The 22,052-nt window shown below is 40.3% G+C and overlaps 2 protein-coding genes across 3 annotated transcripts; both read left to right on the top strand.

Moving 5' to 3' along the window:
• The first annotated feature begins 9,938 nt into the window (after window positions 1-9,938).
• Window positions 9,939-14,822, top strand: LOC126628736 (BAG family molecular chaperone regulator 6-like). Of its 2 annotated transcripts, none has more exons than XM_050298856.1 (3): window positions 9,939-10,128; window positions 10,656-12,540; window positions 12,805-14,822. In XM_050298856.1, exons 2-3 carry the CDS (start codon window positions 10,738-10,740, stop codon window positions 14,668-14,670), a joined length of 3,669 nt encoding a protein of 1,222 aa, XP_050154813.1. In that variant the 5' UTR covers window positions 9,939-10,128; window positions 10,656-10,737; the 3' UTR covers window positions 14,671-14,822. The 2 variants fall into 2 exon arrangements, with proteins under 2 accessions (XP_050154813.1, XP_050155493.1); XM_050299536.1 differs by having other exon boundaries at window positions 10,726-12,540.
• A 2,498-nt stretch (window positions 14,823-17,320) lies between these two features.
• On the top strand, window positions 17,321-18,727 carry LOC126621410 (uncharacterized). The gene has a single exon (XM_050289956.1). It carries the CDS (start codon window positions 17,546-17,548, stop codon window positions 18,356-18,358), a length of 813 nt encoding a protein of 270 aa, XP_050145913.1. The 5' UTR covers window positions 17,321-17,545; the 3' UTR covers window positions 18,359-18,727.
• The last annotated feature ends 3,325 nt before the right edge of the window (window positions 18,728-22,052 follow it).

Genomic DNA, 22,052 nt, shown 5'->3' on the forward strand with positions numbered 1-22,052 from the left:
CTTAGGACGCACAAGCATCAATGATCTCAAGGCGATGGTATCCACACATATGTTGTTGATGAAATTTCCAACCCCCTATGGCAATGGTTACATCAGAGGAGATCAACTTAGTGCACGATCATGTTACAACACTTCGGTCAAGCAACAACACCTGTCTGTGCCCAAGGAAACCCTTTCTATACATGACTAAGTCATAAAGACCAGCCCAGACGAAGCCAACTTAGATCTTCACGGTGGCAACAGTTAACCCGTCGATCCTCACGATGACTATTTCACCCAGCAAGCACAACCCGCTGAAGAGTTGGAGAAGGTCTCTATCTCAAAAGATTATCCGGATCGCATGGTGAAGATTGGCACCACCTTGTCATCATCCATTCGGTTGGCATTGATCTCTTTTTTACAAAAGAACACTGAGGTCTTCACCTAGTCATACGAGGACATGTCAGGCATCTCTCCCGATATCATCTGTCATCGCTTAAGTATTGACCCCAAGACCAAGCAGTGAGACAGAAGCGAAGATCTTATGACGCTGAACGATACGAGGCAATGAAGGCAGAAGTTGAAAAACTCAAAGACATAGGCTTCGTCCATGAAGTTAATTATCCAACGTGGGTAGCAAATGTTATCCTTGTTAAAAAGAATCCGACCAAGGAAAGTCTCCTGCTCCAAAAGGTCTTGTGGACAATGTGTGTCGATTACACCGACCTAAACAAATGGTGCCCGAATGATAGCTTTCTTCTTCCTCTCATAGACAGACTTATAGACTCTACGACAGGGTGTGAACTCCTGAGCTTCATGGATGCTTACTTAGGATACAACCAAATCCTCATGAACCCTCTGAACCAAGAACACACAGCCTTCACTACTGATAGGGGATATATTGCTATAAAGTCATGCCCTTCAGCATAAAGAATGCAGGAGCAACTTATCAGATACTGGTCAATTCAATGTTCGCCGAACAGATTGGGAAGAACATGGATGTTTACGTTGATGATATGCTAGTCAATAGCAAACATGCTGACCAACACATCACCAATCTATCTGAAACTTTCACCATTCTGAAGAGGTATTAAATGAGGTTGAACCCCAACAAATGTGCCTTCGGCGTAGGCTCTAGCAAATTCTTAGGCTTCATGATAAGCCAACGAGGCATTGAGGCTAATCCCGAGAAGATCAAAGCAATCCTCGACATGAAGGAACCGGTAACTTCAAATGACATCCAGAGCCTTACTGGCAAGGTGGCAGCCTTAACTAGGTTCATCTCTAAGGCCACAGACAGATGTGCTATTTTCTTCAAAGCACTTAAGGGAAGTAAGAAGTACATTACATGGACTGATGAATGTGCTAAGGCATTCAAGAACCTCAAAGACTACATGAGTAAAGCCCATCTGCTCTCTAAACATGAGGTTGGTGACACTTTCATTATCTATCTGTCTGTATCGGCTTCAGCAGTAAGTTCCGTTCTCATTCGAAATGATGGTAATGTCGAACGGCCTATCTACTACGCTAGCAAGGCCTTACAAGATGCGGAGACACGATACTCCAACATTGAGAAATTGGCTCTAGCATTAGTCATGTCTGCTCGAAAATTTCGCCCTTACTTCCAAGCACACTCTATCATCGTGCTTACCAATCATCATCTTCGACAAATACTCTAAAGTCCTGACACTTCTGGGCGAATGATCAAATGGGCGATAGCATTGGGTGAGTTTGACATCTCCTACCAACCAAAGCCAGCTGAGAAGGGCCAAGCAGTGGCAGACTTCATCGTCGACTTCACATATCCTGTTGACATTGTTTCTACGCCTTTAGAAGTGGTTTCATTACCCTCGGAAGCTCAGAAAATAGAACCAACAGCCCCAGCATGGAGTCTATATGTTGATGGCTCGTCCAACCAACGGGGTTGTGGAGCAGGACTAGTCCTTACGACCCCTGACAAAGTGGCGATGGAGTATGCTCTTCGTTTCAAATTCAAGGCGTCGAACAATGAGGCCGAATATGAAGCCCTCCTAGCAGGCTTACGTTTGGCCAAACACCTTGGAGTTAAACAAATTGATATTTTCAGTGACTCCCAATTGGTGGTTAACTAGGTCACCAACAACTTTGACGCTAAGGATAGCTCTATGGCAGCATATCTGGCACAAACACAATTGTTGCTCAAGCACTTCTACTACCAGATCACCCAAATTCCTCAAGCGGTAAACAGTCATGTAGATGCTTTGGCTCGCCTCGCCTCAGCGGTGGAAGACAAAATTGGGAGAAAAATTCAGGTCGAATTGTTGCTAGCACCAAGCACCATGGTTGCAGAAGTGTACAACTTACAACAGGGGGATTGTTGGATTACCCCGATTTATAGATTCATTGCTCATGGCACCCTTCCAAATGACAAAGTCCATAGATTCGATACAAGGCTACCCGTTACTTAATCATTAATGACCAACTCTACAAGCGGGGTTTTAACCTACCATACCTAAGATGCCTTACGTCCGTAGAGGCGGAAACTGTCTTTCGAGAAATACATGAAGGAGTCTGCGGAGATTCACATTGTACAAGTGTTAAGCTTCAGTCGTTCGGCATCTTATGTAACGAAGACTATTTGGCATGAATTCAATAAAGAGGTGACTTAGATAACTCGGTCCTAATCCTCTTACATTTCTAGCAATGAAACGCTCGGGTTCAAAGCTTCAACATGAATGTTTCCAACATGAAACAAAGTCTAAGTATATGTCAACAAGACTATACAAATAAACGAACAGCTTCACAGTATATTCGTTCAATCATACATTCCAACACATTCATACATAAGCTAACTGTGCTTTGAAAAGGTTCAACATACTTTGTGTCATTCAACACTTGCTACAATGTGCCTAGACACCTTGCCCTTATTCTCACCAACTAGGTGATGAAATGTGAAGAAGCAACTCATCTTCATACCACCAACCAAGTGATGAAATGTACAACCCATACTCTCCTTCATACCACCAACCAGGTGATGAAATGTACAACCTGTACTCTAATATCATTTGGCAACTTGACACTCATGCCATCAACCAGGTGAAGAAGGAACTCATCTTCATGCCACCAACCAGGTGATGAAATGTACAACCCGTACTCTCCTTCATGCCACCAACCAGGTGATGAAATGTATAACCCGTACCCTAATATCATTTGGCAACTTGTCATTCATGCCACCAATCAGGGGAAGAAGGAACATTCATGCCACCAATCAGGGGAAGAAGGAACTCATTCTCGTGCCACCAACCAGGTGATGAAATGTGATGAAAGGTGATGAAGGAACTCACCATCGTACCACCAACCAAGTGATGAAAGCAACTAACAATTCATTCCACCTACCAGAAGACGAGTGGTACAACTTGTACATGTGAACTCCTAGCATTCACAAATAATCAAAACCCTCAAGCTTGACAAGTCAACTAGGGGAGCACTTATGCCCAACAAGAGTTATAGTCACCAACAAAGTCTTATTGCAAACCAATAATAACTTCAGTGCATGGCATACGAAGATCAAGCTATTCAGCCCTTTTTCATTTGCTTCAGACATTTCTCCTCTGTAACAATGCAAACACTACAACTCGTAGAAAGTTTCACACACTCTTGATCAAGACAATGTGAAACAAAACCAATTATGGTGCCAACAAAAGCTTCATCAAAGGAGTTCAACCATAATTCTTAAAAGCTTCACAAACTCTTGATCAAGACAGTGTAAAGCAAAACCAATTTATGGTGCCAACAAGAGTTTCATCAATGGAGGGCAACCATAATTCTCAAAAGCTTCACACACTCTTGATCAAGACAGTGTGAAGCAAAACCAATTTATGGTGCCAACAAAAGCTTCATCAAAGGAGTTCAACCATAATTCTTAAAAACTTCACACACTCTTGATCAAGACAGTGTGAAGCAAAACCAATTTATGGTGCCAACAAAAGCTTCATCAATGGAGGGCAATTACAATTCTCAAACCTTCGAAGCAAATTCAAGATTGTTCGAAGCAAATTCAATTTATATGTGTTTGTACCATACTTGACCAATCCCGAAACTACTGAGCACCGGTCAACGTTATACCGTCAATGACCCAGAAAAGTTTCCCTCCAACCAGGAGGCCAATCACAGCACGACATGTGTCGACATCAGAAGCCAATCATAGCGCGACACGTGTCAACGTCAGAGCCAATCACAACACGACATGTGTCAATGTCAGAATGAAACTAGAAACTCTCTTCTATAAATAGAGATCATTCTCTCACAATATTTCCTAATGTCATTTGTACTAAATTATTCACTTGTACTCACTAAAGGAGAGCTTGAACCTATGTACTTGGATAAACCCTTCACAATTAATCTATTCCGTGGACGTAGCCAATCTGGGTGAACCACGTACATCTTGTGTTTGCTTCCCTTTCTCCATCCATTTACATACTTATCCATACTAATGACCGAAGCAATCTAGCGAAGGTCACAAACTTAACACTTTCTGTTGTACCAAAGTCCTCACTGATTTTGTGCATCAACAATATGGTTCATCCAAACATTCGACTACTATAAGGTATGGCTTACATCACAATCCCTTGCTCAAAAGTGTGGAAGCAAAATTTGTATATGTTGTCTCTCCCACATTTTCAAGTTTCTAGTTTCCCAAAAAAAAAAAGAAATTGGGAAATTCAACAAAGCTTCATCAATGGAGGACAACTACAAATTCTCAAAAGCTTTACATTATCTTGATCAAGATAGTGTGAAGCAAAATCAATTCATGGTACCCAACAAAAGCTTCAACACAAAAGCTTCAACACAAAAGCTTCAACACAAAAGCTTGACCAACAAAAGCTTCATCAATGGAGGACAACTACAAATTCTCAAAAGCTTCACACTATCTTGATCAAGATAGTGTGAAGCAAAATCAATTCATGGTACCCAACAAAAGTTTCAACTCCAAAGCTTCACCTACAAAGTTTCAAATCCAAAGCTTCACATACAAAAGCTTCACCCACAAAAGCTTTACCTACAAAAGCTTCACCCATAAAAGCTTCACCAACAAAGTGTGAAGCAAAACCAATTCATGGTACCCAACAAAAGCTTCAACTCCAAAGCTTCACCTACAAAGTTTCAACTCCAAAGCTTCACCTACAAAAGCTTCAACTCCAAAGCTTCACCTACAAAAGCTTCACCCATAAAAGCTTCACCAACAAAAGATTCACCTACAAAGCTTCAACTCCAAAGCTTCACCCACCACAAAACCTTCACCTACAAAGCTTCAACTCCAAAGCTTCACCTACAAAAGCTTCATCCATAAAAGCTTCACCAACAAAAGCTTCACCCACAAAAGCTTCACCAACAAAAGCTTCACCCACAAAAGCTTCACCAACAAAAGCTTCACCAACAAAAGCTTCACCCACAAAAGCTTCACCAACAAAAGTTTCACCCACAAAAGCTTCACCAACAAAAGCTTCACCAACAAAAGCTTCACCTACAAAGCTTCAACTCCAAAGTTTCACCCACCACAAAAGCTTCACCCACAAAAGCTTCACCCACCACAAAAGCTTCACCTACAAAAGCTTCACCCACAAAAGCTTCACCCACCACAAAAGCTTCACCCACAAAAGCTTCACCCATAAAAGCTTCACCCACCACAAAATCTTCATCCACAAAAGCTTCACCTACAAAGCTTCAACACAAAAGCTTCACCTACAAAGCTTCAACACAAAAGCTTCACCTACAAAGCTTCAACACAAAAGCTTCACCTACAAAAGCTTCACATTATCTTGATCAAGATAGTGTGAAGCAAAATCAATTCATAGTACCCAACAAAGCTTCACTTATAAAGCTTCAACACCAAAGCTTCACCTATAAAGCTTTAAAAAAAAAATATATATATATATATTTTTTTTTTCGAAAATTCGAAAAATCGAAAAAAAAAATTTCGAATAAAAAAAAATCGAAAAAAAAAATTGCCTAGGCCTCCTCTTCTTCGGGCCTAACAACTTTCATAACAAATATATATGAAGAAGGAGTTTTGGGCTACCACTTAGAAAGGAAATGCCTCATTCGTTAACTCCTTCGACCGGAGACTTGGGGGACTCTTACCATATGCTACTGCACCTTGATACTCAGAAGTCTCACGACCACTCAGTGACTTGGATTTTTCAAGTCTCCAAACGAGAAGTTTTCCTCACTCGGGAAATTAAGGGAGCACTACCTCAACCTACATGCTTCACTCACAAAGCTTCAACATACAAGCTTCAACAAAAGGAAAAATTCAAAGAACTTAGTGAAGAAGGCCTTGGTGTATTTAACACAATACGTTGAAATGAAGCAAAGCTTGTTTATTGATATCTCTGATAAGTTACAAATATGTACATATACATGAATCAAAATAAACAAACAAGAGGGAGCCTTCACAAAGGTTGCTCAGGATAAGTCTCAGCAGTCGGCAGAGCCCCAAAAAGAGGAGACACCAGAGGGTGATTATTCAGAGCCTCAGTACTAGGCAGAACCCCAGAATGAGGAGGCATCGAAGGTTGATCATTTGGAGCTTTATTACGCGGTACAGCCCCAGAAGACGAAGGTAATAAATGCCTTTAGAACAAACCCACAAACCTCTGATGATCAAGTAAAATCAAACCATCAGATTCCTGCACTTGGTCGAGCTTCATCTTTATGTTTGTAGCATAGTCATGTGCGAGTTTGTGCAACTGTTTATTCTCATGCTTGAGCCCTCTGATATCCTATTTGAGACTTATCACTTCAGCCGCCAATGATTCAACTTGATTGGTTCGAACAAATAGGCGTTGGGCCATATTAGACACAGAACCTGCACACTGAACACTGAAAGCCAGAGAATCCTTAACAGCCAACTCATCAGACCGTTTGGAAAGTAGTCTGTTATCTTTGGGAGTGAGAAGGTTCATGGCCACCACCACAGCGATCATATCATTCTTCATCACAGAGTCCCCAATGGTAAAAGGACCAGTAGGAGATAAGAAGGATGGGCGCCATATGTTGTTTTGAGAAGGCATGGCTGCCTCTTCACCAAAGTTCAAGTCAAAACGACGGTCGGATAGGCCAGACATTCTCAGAAATGATGAAGGAGAAATGAGATGCAATAAATCTCTGAAGTAATGGGAAAATTCCTACAAGCAATAACTCTCTGAATGTACTTCTTGCACATAATTAGTGCCCTTATAAAAGAAAGGGCAACAGGGCCGTTGGTTCAAAAATCGAAGAGGCACCATTCTCCGAATTCTGAAGAGGCACCACTTTCCACACGCAACATCAGCTCATCGGGTTCAAAAATTGAAAAGGCACCGCCCTCTGAATCTCGAGAGCCAGACTCCCAACAGGATTACTTTCTCAAAAATCGAAGAGACACTACTCTCCGAATCTCAAGAGTTAGACTCCCAACAGGATTTCTTTCTCAAAAATCGAAGAGGCACTATTATCTGAATCTCGAGATTCAGATCCCTGACAAGATTGCTTGTTCGAAAATCGAAGAGGCATCGCTCTCCGAACTTCGAGAGCCAGATTTCCTTGGATAAAGCTTGTCTGCAATCTTCACACGCAACATCAGCTTTCCAGATACCACATACTACTTTTTCAAAGTGCCCTGACAAAGTTAAAACACGTGAAACTTGCAACTCCCATTACACTGCTATGACCAAGAAAGGTAAAAGAATAACACTACTACTTGTTGTTAGGGAGACTCCTATATATGTCGACCTCCATCCTCCACAACCAAGTAGACCTGCAAATAAAAAAAATGCTTAACTTTTCTTCACATCCGAGAGGGCACTCTCAGCAGAGTCTCTCGAAATACTCAGCTTCTTTTCCTCCTGATAATACCTCTGCAAACAAACCACACCAGAGCAAGAGTATCTCATATCATTAAGGTTAAAAGCAATAGTATCCCATATCATATTTTTTTCCCTGTCTTTTCCTTTGGCCTTGTTCTTACCTGCAAGACAAGGAGAAAGAGAGCAATCAGTTAGCACTTGGAATCAAGCTTCCAGTCAGGAATTGACTGCCTAGAACCCCTTGCCTGATTACTTACCTAGCATTGCTCTCGAGTACTCATCTTCAACATCTTATGCTTCCAGAGAAGATACCACATCTGCCTGAGGAACAGATAGGGCAAGTGAGAAGGATACAAGGAAGCATGTGGAGACAAGCGTAACAGAACGCGTGCCGATACATCCATTACTTTGTCAACAGCAAAAGTATCTCATATCATCAGGGTCGAACGTACTCTAGATTTGATGGACTTGTTTTGACCCTCAAATTCTTGAGTCGGCCTTATACTCTGGAGGAAATCAGAAAACCCTCCAGCCCAGTTCAAGAATAAGCCTGTGGAAAGTTACTTATTCAAAAGCAAAAGTATCTCATATCATCTCTTCTCCATTTGTTTCTCCTTATCCTTGTTGCTGTTTACGACACAAGGAGAATAAGAACAATCAACCGGAAGCCGAAGTCGAACCTCCAATCCAGGTTGCTTGCTTGGAAGTCTGATTACTTACCTTGTCTGTTACCTCCTTCGGCAAATCTCCTAGCTCGGCGACTTGGGGGACTCCTGCTATAGGGTTTGTATCGCATTTGACCAAGCCCAAAACTACAAGTAAGCTTCAAGTGAAATTAATACATTACCTTGTGCATTTTCATCGGTTAAAGATACCATCCCTGGATGGAGGAAAAGTACTTCCAGAGAAGATGTCACATATACATATGAGACAGATAAGGCAAGTGAAAATGATACCACATTTCGGTACTTAGAAGTTTCGTGATTACTCAATGGCTTGGATCTTGCAAGTCCCCAACCGAGGAGCTTCCCTCACTCGGGAACTTAGGGGAGCACTGTTTGTACCATACTTGACCAATCCCAAAACTACTGAGCACCGGTCAACGTTATACCATCAAGGACCCAGAAGAGTTTCCCTCCAACCAGGAGGCCAATCATAGCGCGACACGTGTCGACATCAGAAGCCAATTATATCGTGACACGTGTCAACATCATAAGCCAATCACAACACGACACATGTCAATGTCAGAATGAAACTAGAAACTCTCTTCTATAAATAGAGATCATTCTCTCACAATATTTCCTAATGTCATTTGTACTAAATCATTCACTAGTACTCACTAAAGGAAAGCTTGAACCTATGTACTTGTGTAAACCCTTCACAATTAATGAGAACTCCTCTACTCCGTAGACGTAGCCAATTTGGGTGAACCACGTACATCTTGTGTTTGCTTCCCTGTCCCTATCCATTTACTTACTTATCCACACCAGTGACCGGAGCAATCTAGCGAAGGTCACAAACTTAACATTTTCTGTTGTACAAAAGTCCCCACTGATTTTGTGCATCAACAAATCTCATCTTGAATTTGATTGAATAAAGGTTTTTTTTTTTAACAAATGATATTATCTGCATGTGAGGAAATGAGTTTAGTCTCGCAATGAGTTAGCAATAATGTGATTCAAATTTATTTTTTTGTAAGAATCAAATCTTATATCTCTTACTAACAAAAAAAAAACTAATAAAAATGGCTTGAAAACTTTGAGTTTTAATGATAAAGACAAAATAAAGGATAAAATAAATAGTAACAGAATTAATTTTTTAGTGTAAAAATATAATTTTTCGTTAAAATAAATAGTATCGAAAACTTTTCATTAAAATTTCTAAAAAAAAAGAAAACTAATGAATCGATTGAATAAAAATTAAAGAACGATCTAGACTCACACCGAAGAAAGAATGAGCCCGACAAATACCCTCTTTGGGGAGAAAACTCAAAACTCACACGTGTCCGACAAAGACGAACTGCACGTTGTTAGAAACCTCCAGAAAACTCCAGCGTTGGATGTCGCGGGAAACATCTCGAAACACCAAGCCTCGGATTTTTCCCGTTGATTTGCATTTCTAGCCTTTCCTATATATTGCTCGACTCCTTTCTCCCCAAAACACAGATTTTGAATTTCAGAAAGCGAAAGCCGAAAGAAAACCAGACTACAAAAGCTTCCATTTTTCTAATTTTCGGGTTTGTGGACCGATTCGCTCCGATAACTTTGTCATCCGGATTGTGGAACCGCAATTGGCTGTTTGAATTTTCTCGAGAAAATAAACTGTAAGTTCTTCCTCTCTTCTTTCTTCTCCTTGTGATTTTGCGTTTTCCTTTGTTTCTGCAATGATGTGAGATTATCTGAGAGAAGATTTAGATGAATAGTAATAACTCAGGAAAAAAGATTTGAACTTTTTGTGAATTTTGAGTGGAGAATGAAAACCCAGAAATCAAAATTTGGACTTTTTACGAATTTTGTTTCGAATCTTCTGATTTGTATTGTCTTAGAAAAACCCATTAATCTGAATGCAAGCTTTTTACTTTGTATGCTGTCTCTCTCTAAATCTGGAATTTCTATAATCTTTGGTATGCATCTTCTTATTTACTAGGTCCAATTTATGAGTTTGAATTTAAGGTACGGTTTGGAAATTTGGGATTAAAAGTTCATAAATTTGAATTTAGTGCTTGTTAGTTATAGAACATTAGTTTGAATGCGATTACCGTTTGGTGCTTGTTGGTTCTTTTTTCCGCTATGGTTTAGACTTTTAGGAATTTAAGTTCTAAGCATTTTCTCGTTCCTTTTATGTCAACAGATTTAACAAGTGCTTTTGGTGTTGTTTAAACACTTTTTGGAGAATTCCTTTTTCGTCTTTGTGTGTATAGAGTTGATGAATAATGATGCCATTATACAGATACATGGATTCAAACCCCTACCAAAGAAACCAAACTTTCTCTTACCCTCAGTATCATAATCCGGGTTTCGGGTCCAATCCGTCCATGGTATGTGAGCCTTGGCCCTGTGGCGGAAACTATGGCTACCCAATGCCTTGCCATTCTTGCTATAACCATAATTTCAGACCCTCTTACCCTCATCCTTCAATGCCATCACCGCGACACTTCTATGGGGGTTATCCTGTTCCGCATCACGAGGCCTACCCTGTTCCATATGTGCCGCCGCCTCCTCATTATTCCATGGAGATTCCTAAATATGAGTATGATAAGATGGCGCCTCGAAATTATCACTGCTGTGGGTGTCCTAATCATGTTTGCCACCAGAATGTAGATAAGGGTGTGAAGATTGAAGAACAAGGATCGGATGTTGTCAATAAGAAGGCAGATTTGGTTCCGGTTCATATGAACAACAACCATTATCCAACTTTGTGGTTTCCACCGGATTCCTTGAATGGTAGAGAGCAAAGGAAGGTTTCCGTACCGGAGGTCGTAGGGGAAACAAAAATTCCAACTGATTCTAAGCCTACAGAGGGTTTGAAGTCTCAGGGAGATCAAAGGCATATTCGGTTCCCTTTTGATCTGAATGACATTGGGGCTTCGATGCAAGGAGGAAATAGAGAGCCACGTCAAGAACAGCAGGTGGAGGATAAAAAGAAGGAATTCCCATTTCCAATTTTCTGGATGCCACCTTATCAGGAGGCTGGAAAGAATGACAAGAATGTCAATGCTTCTCGTGATCACAAGTCTGAGGATGAACAGAAGCAAATCCCATTTCCATTCTTCTGGTTTCCTTACGGAAACAAGCAGGAGGAAGTTCGAAAGGAGGACAACAGGGAGGTGAATTCCGCACCAAAAATTGTTCCAATGAAAATTACTGGGGGTGGTGTCACAAAGGAGGCTGGTACAAATGAAGAGAAACCTGCTGGTCAGGGTGCTGAGGAGAGGAAGGAAAACACTGCTAACGTGAAAAGCATAGTTGTGAAGCAAATGGATCCACGTAAGGAGGAAAAGAACTCTGAAGACGAGGAGAGAAGAGAAAGGAGTGTCCCCGTGAAACAAGTGGAAGAGAATGTGGGGAACAAACCTTCTGGTACGAGTGTTAAGAGACAGTCCTCTTCCCCTAAAAAGTCATCTGAGCTACCTCCCGTCTGTCTGAGAGTTGATCCACTGCCGAGGAAGAAGAAGGCCAATGGCAGTTCACGGTCTCCTAGTCCTCCTGCTCAAAAAGGACACAAAAAAGAAGTGGAGCCATCCATAAAGGAGAAGGATACAGAGGTGGTGGATAGGACAATCAGTGAGAACAAGGATCCGATGCATACATCCAAGATTCTTACTAATTCTAAAGAGGATGTTTCTAGGAATTCAACCGTTTGGGAATCTGAGAAGGATGGAGATAGATGTCGGACCAACAAGGATGAAGGAGCACAAAAGGTTGCAGATGCAAAATCTGAGGAGACTAATAAGCCTACGGAGGCAACCAAATCAGTTGCTGATGGAAAACTTGCGAGGACATTGTCAGATATAGAGGCTGCTGTGCTTATTCAATCTGCCTTTCGTGGGTTTGAGGTCAGGAGGTGGGAACCATTGAAGAAACTAAAGCAAATAGCTGACATTCGTGAGCAGGTTGCTGATATTCGTAATCGTATCTCCACTTTAGAGACTTCTGATCTCCAGAAAGATGACAAGCAGAGAGTAATAATTGGGGAGACAATCATGAGACTCCTCCTCAAGTTGGATACCATTCAGGTATGTACTTAAACTGGTTGAGTTAAAGACCCTTGTGCACGCACACTCGCGCACTCACAAACACTTGCAGAAATGGACAGATTTGCAAACCATCAACCCTCATGTTATAGTGTTCGTTTAAAAGTAATTGATGTATGTAGTTTATGCTTAGATGATTCTCCGTCTTAGCAATGAAAGAGGCACCTGAATCTAAAAGTTTCTAGATTGTGGGATTTGTTTTAAAACTATGCTGATCTGGTTGGTTATTTGGTGGTTGTTCAACAGGGTTTGCTTCCAAGCCTCAGAGACATTAGAAGATCGTTGGCAAGGGAGCTCGTAGTTCTGCAGGAAAAGCTCGACGAGTTTAAAGCTAAGAAGTCTCAAAATCCAACACAGGAGGTATCCACTGTTGAGCATATGGAAGAGCTCGGTGAGAACACCAACAACGGTAACTGCATGCTAGAGCAGCAAAGAGAGGACGTGACTGGACTTGGTGAAGGATTGCCTGATGGTGTCAGTGATAGCAGTCATCATGGTACAGACCATTGTCAAGGGGAAGTGCTTCAGAATGTTGAACCTGAGCCTGGTTTGAGAGCCAAGGAACCAGGCCATTGTAATCATAGAGAGTTGCACGCCGCAGCAGAGGATGGTGATCAAGAGCTACAGGTGGAAAGTTGCTTAAAGTCTGAAGATAATGGTTTTGCGCCCATTGTGGAAACAAAAGATGATGTGGTTGGTGAACAGTCTACTGGAGATATGGCGGTGGGAGATGCAGAAATGAAGAATGGTTTTACTCAGCCTGGGCAATGCAGTGAAGCACCATCTCTTGTAGAAGGAAACCATACTCTGACAGGAAACTCTTCCGAAGCTGTTAATATAAACGTAGAGACAAGAGAGCCTGGAGAGTTGCCTCGAGGAGTAACTGATGACAAACCTGCCATTTTGGAGCCTGGAAAGGATGAACAAGTGGAAGTGTTGCCGGATGTGACCCCACCAAATGCTTGTGCTTGTGTGATGGAAAAGGACTTAGAGATGCAAGAGATAGCAGAACTGTCACGGAGCATGATTGATGAGTACAATGCACTTACCGAATCTACCATTTTGGAGCCTAAAATCGTTGAACAAGTAGAACTGTTGCCAGATGTGACTTCATCAAATGCTTGTGCTTATGTGACGGAAAAGGAAGCAGAGATGCAAGAGCTAGCAGAACTGCCACGGGGCATGACTGATGAGCACAATGCACTTAATGAGTCCAAGGAAATTGAAGAAGTCGGAGTGGTGAAGGAAGATGATTCCCTACAAAGTGGAGAAGAACATCATGTGGCATTTGATGTAACTTCACAACCGGATGGAACTTCAAATACGGATCAATTAGAGCAACGACGAGAGGGAGCAGGGGAGGAGCAACCTGTTGTCCGTTTTGAGCAGCAGGTAGAGATTGGATCTCAGGACGATGAAGGACGCCCTTCAGATTCAGTGCTTGATTTAGAGGTAGTGCTCCAGCCACAAGAACAAGTCGGCAAAGATGATCATCTTCCACTGGCCTTCGAGTCGATTGAAACCCAAGCACTGAGCTTACCTGTTCAGACCGAAGCTCATGATGCTGTGCATGAAGATGGACCCTTGGACATAATTCATGATCATCATTTGGGCCGGCCTATCGAGGACGAAGTGCCAATTGAGAGAAGTACAAAAGACTCTGAGCACCTGCGAGCAGAAACAGTTATAGAGGATACAAAGATGCAGGAGATCAACCTCAAATGCGAGGACAACAAGAATGCACCGCCTAATGTTGCTGAAACTGTTGTGGATGACGTCTTCAGTGAGACACAATCCACTCCAGTGCAGAAGAGTGAATCATTGCCTGAGAAACAAGTAGCGATCGAGGCATCCTCCATTGATGGAGATGTCATGGAACTCGAAAGTGGTAGAAAGCTGATTGAAGAGAACGAGAAACTCAGGGCAATGATGCAGAAGTTCATGGAAGCCGGAAATGAACAGCTACAAGCTATATCGAACCTGACCGGCAGAGTGAAAGACTTGGAGAAAAAATTGGCTCGGAAGAAGAAAGTAAGGGGTAGAAGGTTACCTTCTCGTGCCAGGCCATCAAACAATTGTTCCAAGGAGATGGATGCTGGTGTTGCAATGTGAAAAGTTCATTTCATATCTCAATTGAATGAATGTAAGCAGTTGTAATCTGGGGTTTGGTTTGAGTGTCTGTGTATCTATAATGTGTGAATTTGTATTTACTTTTTTTTTTTTTTTTTCAATTTTACAGAAAAATAAAGGACTGTTTCAGTATATATTTTCCATCTTGCATTTTTTTTGGTAAAACGAAGCCACCAAATTCCAGATGATAATGTCTGTATACGTACCAAAGTAATGTTAGGAATAATTGAGGTCCAGTATTATTTTGGTAAATAAACTTCATCACCTATTGCAAGAACTTGAACTTTTTTTAACATAATCATTCGCGAGATATAAGGTAGAACCTTCTCCAACATCATGTACATATCTCGGCCAAAACACGTTTTCATGACACAATCATTCATAAGACGAGACCATGACATAATCATTCATGAGACAGAGACGTAGAATGCCCCCAGCATAATGTCTATGTTTTTGCCAAAACACGTTTTCAAGAGAGACTGAACGTAGAACGTCCCCGAACATAACATCTCTGTTTTGGCCAAAACACGTTTTCACAACATAATCGTTCGTGAGACAGAACATAGAACGTCCTTCAGCATAATGTTTATGTTTTGGCCAAAACACGTTTTCGCAATATAATCTTCGTGAGAAAGAGCATAGAACCTCTATATCTCGACCAAAACACGTTTACGCAACGTTCAACTTTCCTTCATTTATTTTTAATTTGCATCAAATACAGTGATTGTAGTTTGCATCCAATGCATACAACACGTGTATATGCATGGTGTATTATAACCAGACTTAGCAATAGGATATAGTTTTGTACACACTTGGGAAATTAAACAAGTACAATGAAATCACGGTGACAAATTAATCAAAATCAAACTAGCTAGAGCCTAGAGCCTAGAGAGCCGGTGGAGGGCTAATAATGTTCGACTTAGGATTAGAACGAAAAAGCGTAATGTAACACTGACGTTCTGTTCGAGGCATCCTCCGTCGATGGAGATGTCACAGAACTCTGAAAGTGGTAGAAAGCTGATCGAAGAGAATGAAAAAGAGAACGAGAAACATAGGGCAATCACGCTGAAGTTCATTGAGGCCGGAAACGAACAGCAACGAGCTATATCGAACTCGTCTGGCAGAGTAATGTATTGTTCGTGCACTTTATAATGTTCTTTTTATCCGATATCTAGCATCATCCAACAACTCTCGTTCACGAGACAGAACTTAAGAGAGGGTATTCAATTAAGAATTTGAGATATTTTAATTCTTTTAATGAATCTAGCGGTATTTAATCATGATTTTAAGTAATTCTCTAAAATTCAATATGTATTCAATTAGGATTTTAAGATAGTTTATTAAAATCCCTAGAAATCCGGGTTTATTCAACTAGGATTTTAAAGAAATTTATAACATTCCAGGTGTATTTATCTAGAAATTTATTTTGAAGGATTTTAAAAAATTGAGGAATTTGAGGGAATTAGAGAGATTTCGTAGTGCAATATAAGCATTCACAAATCTCACATCTCCCCCTGAGATTTCGAGAGAATTGAATCAAATTTTTTCATAGAATCTCTAGAAATCAATTAGGGGTTGTATTCAACTTGAGAATTTGAGAGACTATCATGGATTTATAAATCCATGAATTTTTATGGAGTTTAATTTACTTATAGAGATTTCATATAAAATTTGATTCAATTCCTTCGAAATCTTATAGGGAGATGAGGGATTTGTGGATGCTTAAAATACACTACGAAATCTCTCAAATTCCCTCTAATTCCTCCACTTTCTCAAATTCTTTAAAATCAATTTCTAATTGAATACACCTGGAATTTTATAAACTTTTTTAAAATCCTAATTGAATACGTCTGGATTTCTAAAGATTTTAATACACAAACTAGCAGCTGGAGCCTTGATGCTAATAGCTTATTAGCACATTTTACATATCCGGCGGAATTTGTCTAATAAATGTGGCCCGTGCCGGAGGAGGGGGCGGAGCTCTTTAAGTAATTAAAATTATGAGTACCATATAACAACGTTAATTAGAGATAAACAGAGAAAACATGCAACAACTAGTGCATGTTTTTCTTTTTAATCTCATAGCCGTTTAATAACTCTTTCGTTTTCTCCTTCTTTTTGTATATAAAAGTACCAATTAGTTCATGCATGTTAATTATAATTAGAAATTTAGAACCGAACAAACCTGCTTGGAGCGGAGCTGATTTCATACAGTGGACAAATAAGATGGGAAGTGCAACTTCCAGTCTCTTAAAATAATGTAACTGATTCATAATATATATAATATCGTTTATTAAAAATAAAAATCTACCGCTTTCCTTATAAAAAAATAAAAATCAAACTTGACTTAACATAAAAAAATTGTCGCTGCTCACTGCTCACTCATTCATCTTTTAATATAAATAATATTGTTTGTTTAAAAAAATAAACGAGTGCCACTAGAAGGTAAATTAAAAGCAAAAGGGTTAAAAATAGAATTACCAAGCAAGTTCCAACAAATTAACCCCACTGATTTTTACTTTCCACCGTATAAATTTGATGCATCATCCACCCTGTAACCACGCAACTTGACACCCCGGCAAAACCCTAGCCATCCGCTTCATTTTTTACCCTACACGAATATTCCCCCCGACTAATCCGGACCCGCCAATTTCCCCATAACTCTTCGTTTTTTTTTTTTTACTCCACCCCACCTGCCCCACCTCCTCTCCCTCTCGCCTGTCCCCTCTCCATCCACCGGCGAGCCATGCGCCGACGACCTTCACGTTCTTGAATCTCATCAAGGCCGTCCGTTTTCTCTTTTCCTTCTTTCTCGATCGATTCTCGGCCCTCCGATTCCGCCTGAGAACCGACGACGATGATGATGAAGAAAGAAAACGGAGACCATCACGTGCACGTCTTGGAGATCAACCTCATCTCCGCCCAGGGCCTCAAGCCTCCCTCCGCCGCCCTCCGCCGCATGCAGACCTACGCCCTCGCCTGGGTCGACTCTGCCCACAAGATCCGCTCCCGGGTCGACAAGATCGGCGGCGAGAACCCCACGTGGAACGATCGGTTCCTCTTCAAGGTCCCGTCCGCATTTCTCTCAAGCGAGACCTCCCAGGTCTCCATCCAGATCTATGCCGTCGGCTGCTTCAGCGATCACCTCGTCGGCACCGTCCGACTTCTGATCAACAACTTTCTCGACGTCGCGTCCAAGGTTCCGTCGTTTACGGCCATCCAGATTCGGAGACCTTCTGGAAGATTCCAAGGCGTGTTGAATGTGGCCGCGATGGTGATCGACGGCTCGTATCTGGCTCCGGCGGTGAGCGAGTTGTCTGCGATCGGGTACCGCGACCTGATGGGAAAGGGAGAAAGCTTCCGGCGCCGGCGACGCGAAAGCATGAAGAGCAAATCGAGTGATTACCCCGGCGATTCGAAGGAAAACTCTTTCACTGAGTCGGCGGAGAACTCAGACGTCTGCGAGTCGGCGGCATCATCTCCTGCGACGCCATTACCGCCTCTGAAGGAGCTGAACACGATCACCGAATTGGCGGGAACAACAAGGCAGGTGTTGAAGGCTCGTCCAATGGACGGCTCGCGTTTCCTGTGCTGCTTGCTGACGCAGAGGAAGATGCAATACAGTCCGTCGGATGAGAACGCGGATGGAGCCCACAGCAGAGAAAGGTAAAAAGAAAGAGTAAAACGGTAAAAAAGTAAAAAAAAGTTTGACTGAGCATGGAGGTTATTCGTGTGAATAATGCCGGTGGAGGGATGAAGATTAAAATGGTAATGAGAGAGGATTAAGAGTAAGAGAGTGCAAATTACGGATTAATGAGGAGTTTGATTACGAGTAGCCAGAGTTTAGTTTCTTCTTGATTCTAAAATAAAAATGTAGGAATCAGGCAGGCACCGGTGATTGTTGGCTTCTATTAAGCATGTAAATTTGTAATTTTGCTTTTTGTGCAAACAATGTGCAATTAGTCATGCAGTAATCTCATCAAATTCTCCTCTACTTTTGAGGTGTTTTAATGACAATTCAAGTGGTGGACTTTGCACATTTTTCATTTCTTTTGAAATTGGAATTTTGTTTTTGTGCATTATGGCGGTAATAATGTTATTTGTATTGCATTTACTGTTGGGTTTAGCAATTATCGTGGTGAACTTAAGCTAAGTGAGAAATTTTTACCGTTGTGACATATGTGACATCATGTAAAAAGAACATGATTGTAGTAAACTAGTGTAGTTAAAGCTGTTTTCAGCTCCACTTTGCACTTTGGATAGAAAAATGGGGTTTTCATTTTTGTGCATTGATCGTTAGTAGTGATAGAGAGCGCTAATTGTGATGACATTATGATCCACAAATACACCCCTACAATCTTGATGATCAAATCAAGTTAAGAATTTAGAGGTGTAGTTTGATTGATTTTCCCTTTTCAATTAAGAAAGGTAGCACATATGAGAATGCTTTGTTAGATTGTGGGCACACGATAAATGACATAATTAAGATCGAGAATATCTAAGGTAAAGTAAAAGTAGCTGAGATTGAACATAAGATGAGAGAAAATCGGTTAAGGTAGTTTGGACATGTGAAACAAAGATCTACAGACGTTTAAATTAAAAGATGTGATTGCAAGACACAGGCTCAGGGCCAAAGAGTTAGAGGAAGACTTGGAAATAGGCTATAAGAAAAGACATGGAGTAATTGGATTTAACGGAAGACTTGACACAAAATTGAGCACACTAGCATTCTAAGATTCATACAGCCAGCCCCACTTAACGGGATAAGACTTTGTTATTGTTGTAGTTGAATAAAAATCAATATCTAAGAACACTGATGCCATATCACAAGAAAAATGGACATCGAGAGTTTTCTTTGTGCTACGAAGAAAGTATTCAATGTGGTTGTAGCACTGTGACAGTAGACACGCATGGTGAAGGTCACGATTTAGTTGGGAGAGGGAAATGGCGCAAGGTGTGAGAGGGTTTTTGCGTGTGCATGTAAAAATACGTTTAAATTTGATCTGAACGTATGTATGAAAGTTTTTCTCCAATGCCTTAGAACTACCTATTGGGTTTACCTTTGCTATGCTGCTGGGCCCAATATCAACCCAAGTTTACGGTTGGGCCTAAATAAAAACTTGGAATTGGATGCATCAGTTCCGGCCCAATTTCCGATTTCAAAAATCCACCCATTTGTCCATCTGATTTGATGTTTCCAACAAACTCCACAAATCAAAGCAAAATCTCTTTACCAATCCCGAAAAACAAGGACAGGCACGCCACGTTTCGATTAGACAGAGCGAGTACACACCACCATCGAAGCAGTGCGAGTAAGCTCAGCAGAAGAAAATCAGCAAATTGCAGACCGCAGAAGCAGCAGGGGGCAGCCTAGAAGTAGCCTAGTACCCTGGGCTGCAGGGGCAGGGATTGTGTAGACTACAGCACACGATTTGATTGATTGAAGTAACCAAAACAAGTAAGCACCGACCACTCACAATTTCACACGTAGTCACGCACGTACACAGTTTCAAATACGCGGGGATTGATTGGTACAACTTCAGCTGATGCAACAACTGCTGTGGATCCGGCTGTCTCTGATTGCAATCTCCGGATCCCGTGCCGAACTCTGATATTGTAAATTTTTTTTTATCGATTGTCGTCAACGATGCTGATAAGTGATCCCCTGAAAGTGACTCCCTTGTGCCTAAATAATTGAGTGTTGCTATCTACCTATATTATTTTAATTTTTAATATTATTTTTAATTTTTATTCGTCAAGTAATATATATATATATATATATATATATATATAGATATTAAATTACAGAAATTATCGGAATGTGTACGAAATGTTAAAATAAGTGTGTGAACAGCATCCATCTAGATATCATGGTATTGATTTTTGTTGGCTCAAAATAGTTTTCCCTTGTAACTTTATAAGTGAGAAACCACTTGCATTTGTTTATAATGACTTTGGCTATATCGCCAAATAGTTTTAAAGTTGAATATCAAATGAGAATTGTTATTAGCACTTCAAACTTTCTATATTATGAAAGAAAAATACACTTGTGAGAAGTGTAGAATAAGATTTTTGATATATCGCCAAATAGTTTTAAAGTTGAATATCAAATGAGAATTTTTATTAGCACTTGAAAATCTCATTCTATACTTCAAACTTTTTATATTAGGAAAGAAAAATACGTTTATGAGGAGTGTAGAATAAAATTTATAGAATGCCAATAACACTTGTCTATCAAATTTTCTCAAGTCTCATGGTCGACTCGATTAGATGACTCGGCCTAAATTGGCACTTATAACTATTGTTGTACTAAAAAAAAAAGTTATAGAATATCTCCGAGTTCTTCCTTTATTGTGAATATTTTTTGAGTGAACACGTTCGCACTCTTTTGTGTTGTCAAAGTAGTTTATAGTGTCAGAGCATCCCCCCAGAGATGCTGTAAAACAACCAAAACTCTACTTTAAAAAACGAAACTCAAAAATTCATCTCCAAGAGATGTTGTCAAAGAAGATGTTGTAAAAAGTTTATGTTATAACAAAACAATCAGTTACTCTTTGAATTTAAAGAGCAATTAAATATTAAAAAATAACAAAACTCAAGGGTCCTTTGAGCAAGGAGAAAAGAAAGAGAGACGGTTGTTTTATAAAATGAGTGGGTTGTGTTTGAATTGTTAATAATAAAAGATTTAAAGTTTGTTAAAATAGCGAGTATTGTTGGAGATAAAAAGTTTGACATTGTTCACTTGTTAATTTAACAAAAATTCAGAGTTGCTCTTGGAGATGTTTTTCCTTTTTAGGAATTGAAAGCCTTGCATTAGTGTTGGGTTTGATGCTTATATTCTACCAAGATTTTATGGTGCTCTAAGGATGTTCTGAGTGTTTTCATTGTTAAATCCTGATTTTGTATTTTTACACAAAAATTTAATAGTTAAAACATTTAGAATATCTCATACTTCGAAGTACCGTAAAAAATCTTCATATTCTATCGTACAGTCGTTAGAGGTTGTTACTCAGAGAACCCTAATCCAACTGTACGAGTGGAGAAATAGGAGCTTGATATCAAAATTCAAAACAGGCAAAAGAAGGCGTCAATATCAGGTAGTGGCCTAATGCCTTGATACCTATCGACCATATGATTATGTCTATAAGTAATGCCAGGTTAACGAATTTTTTAGACAAAATTTGTAAATCATATAATGTGTCACAAATAAAAAATAAACACCTTAATTAATTTAAGTAATAATTCATCCATCAACAATCACATCATATGATTTCCAAAATTTGATCTAATTAGTTAATCTCCCTAGCATTACTCGTGTATGACTATTCTTAATTACTTTTTCACAAACTTGCATGTCATCGATC

Source organism: Malus sylvestris, chromosome 1 (assembly GCF_916048215.2).
Source record: "Malus sylvestris chromosome 1, drMalSylv7.2, whole genome shotgun sequence".
Lineage (NCBI taxonomy): Eukaryota > Viridiplantae > Streptophyta > Magnoliopsida > Rosales > Rosaceae > Malus > Malus sylvestris.

What these genes read in the sequence shown, in the direction of transcription:
- LOC126628736 (XM_050298856.1), top strand. Translation starts at nt 10,738, where the DNA reads ATGATGCCATTATACAGATACATGGATTCAAACCCCTACCAAAGAAAC. An exon ending in TCAAGTTGGATACCATTCAG is followed by an intron (nt 12,541 to 12,804) that starts GTATGTACTTAA and finishes GTTGTTCAACAG; the next exon opens with GGTTTGCTTCCAAGCCTCAG.
- LOC126621410 (XM_050289956.1), top strand. Translation starts at nt 17,546, where the DNA reads ATGATGATGAAGAAAGAAAACGGAGACCATCACGTGCACGTCTTGGAG.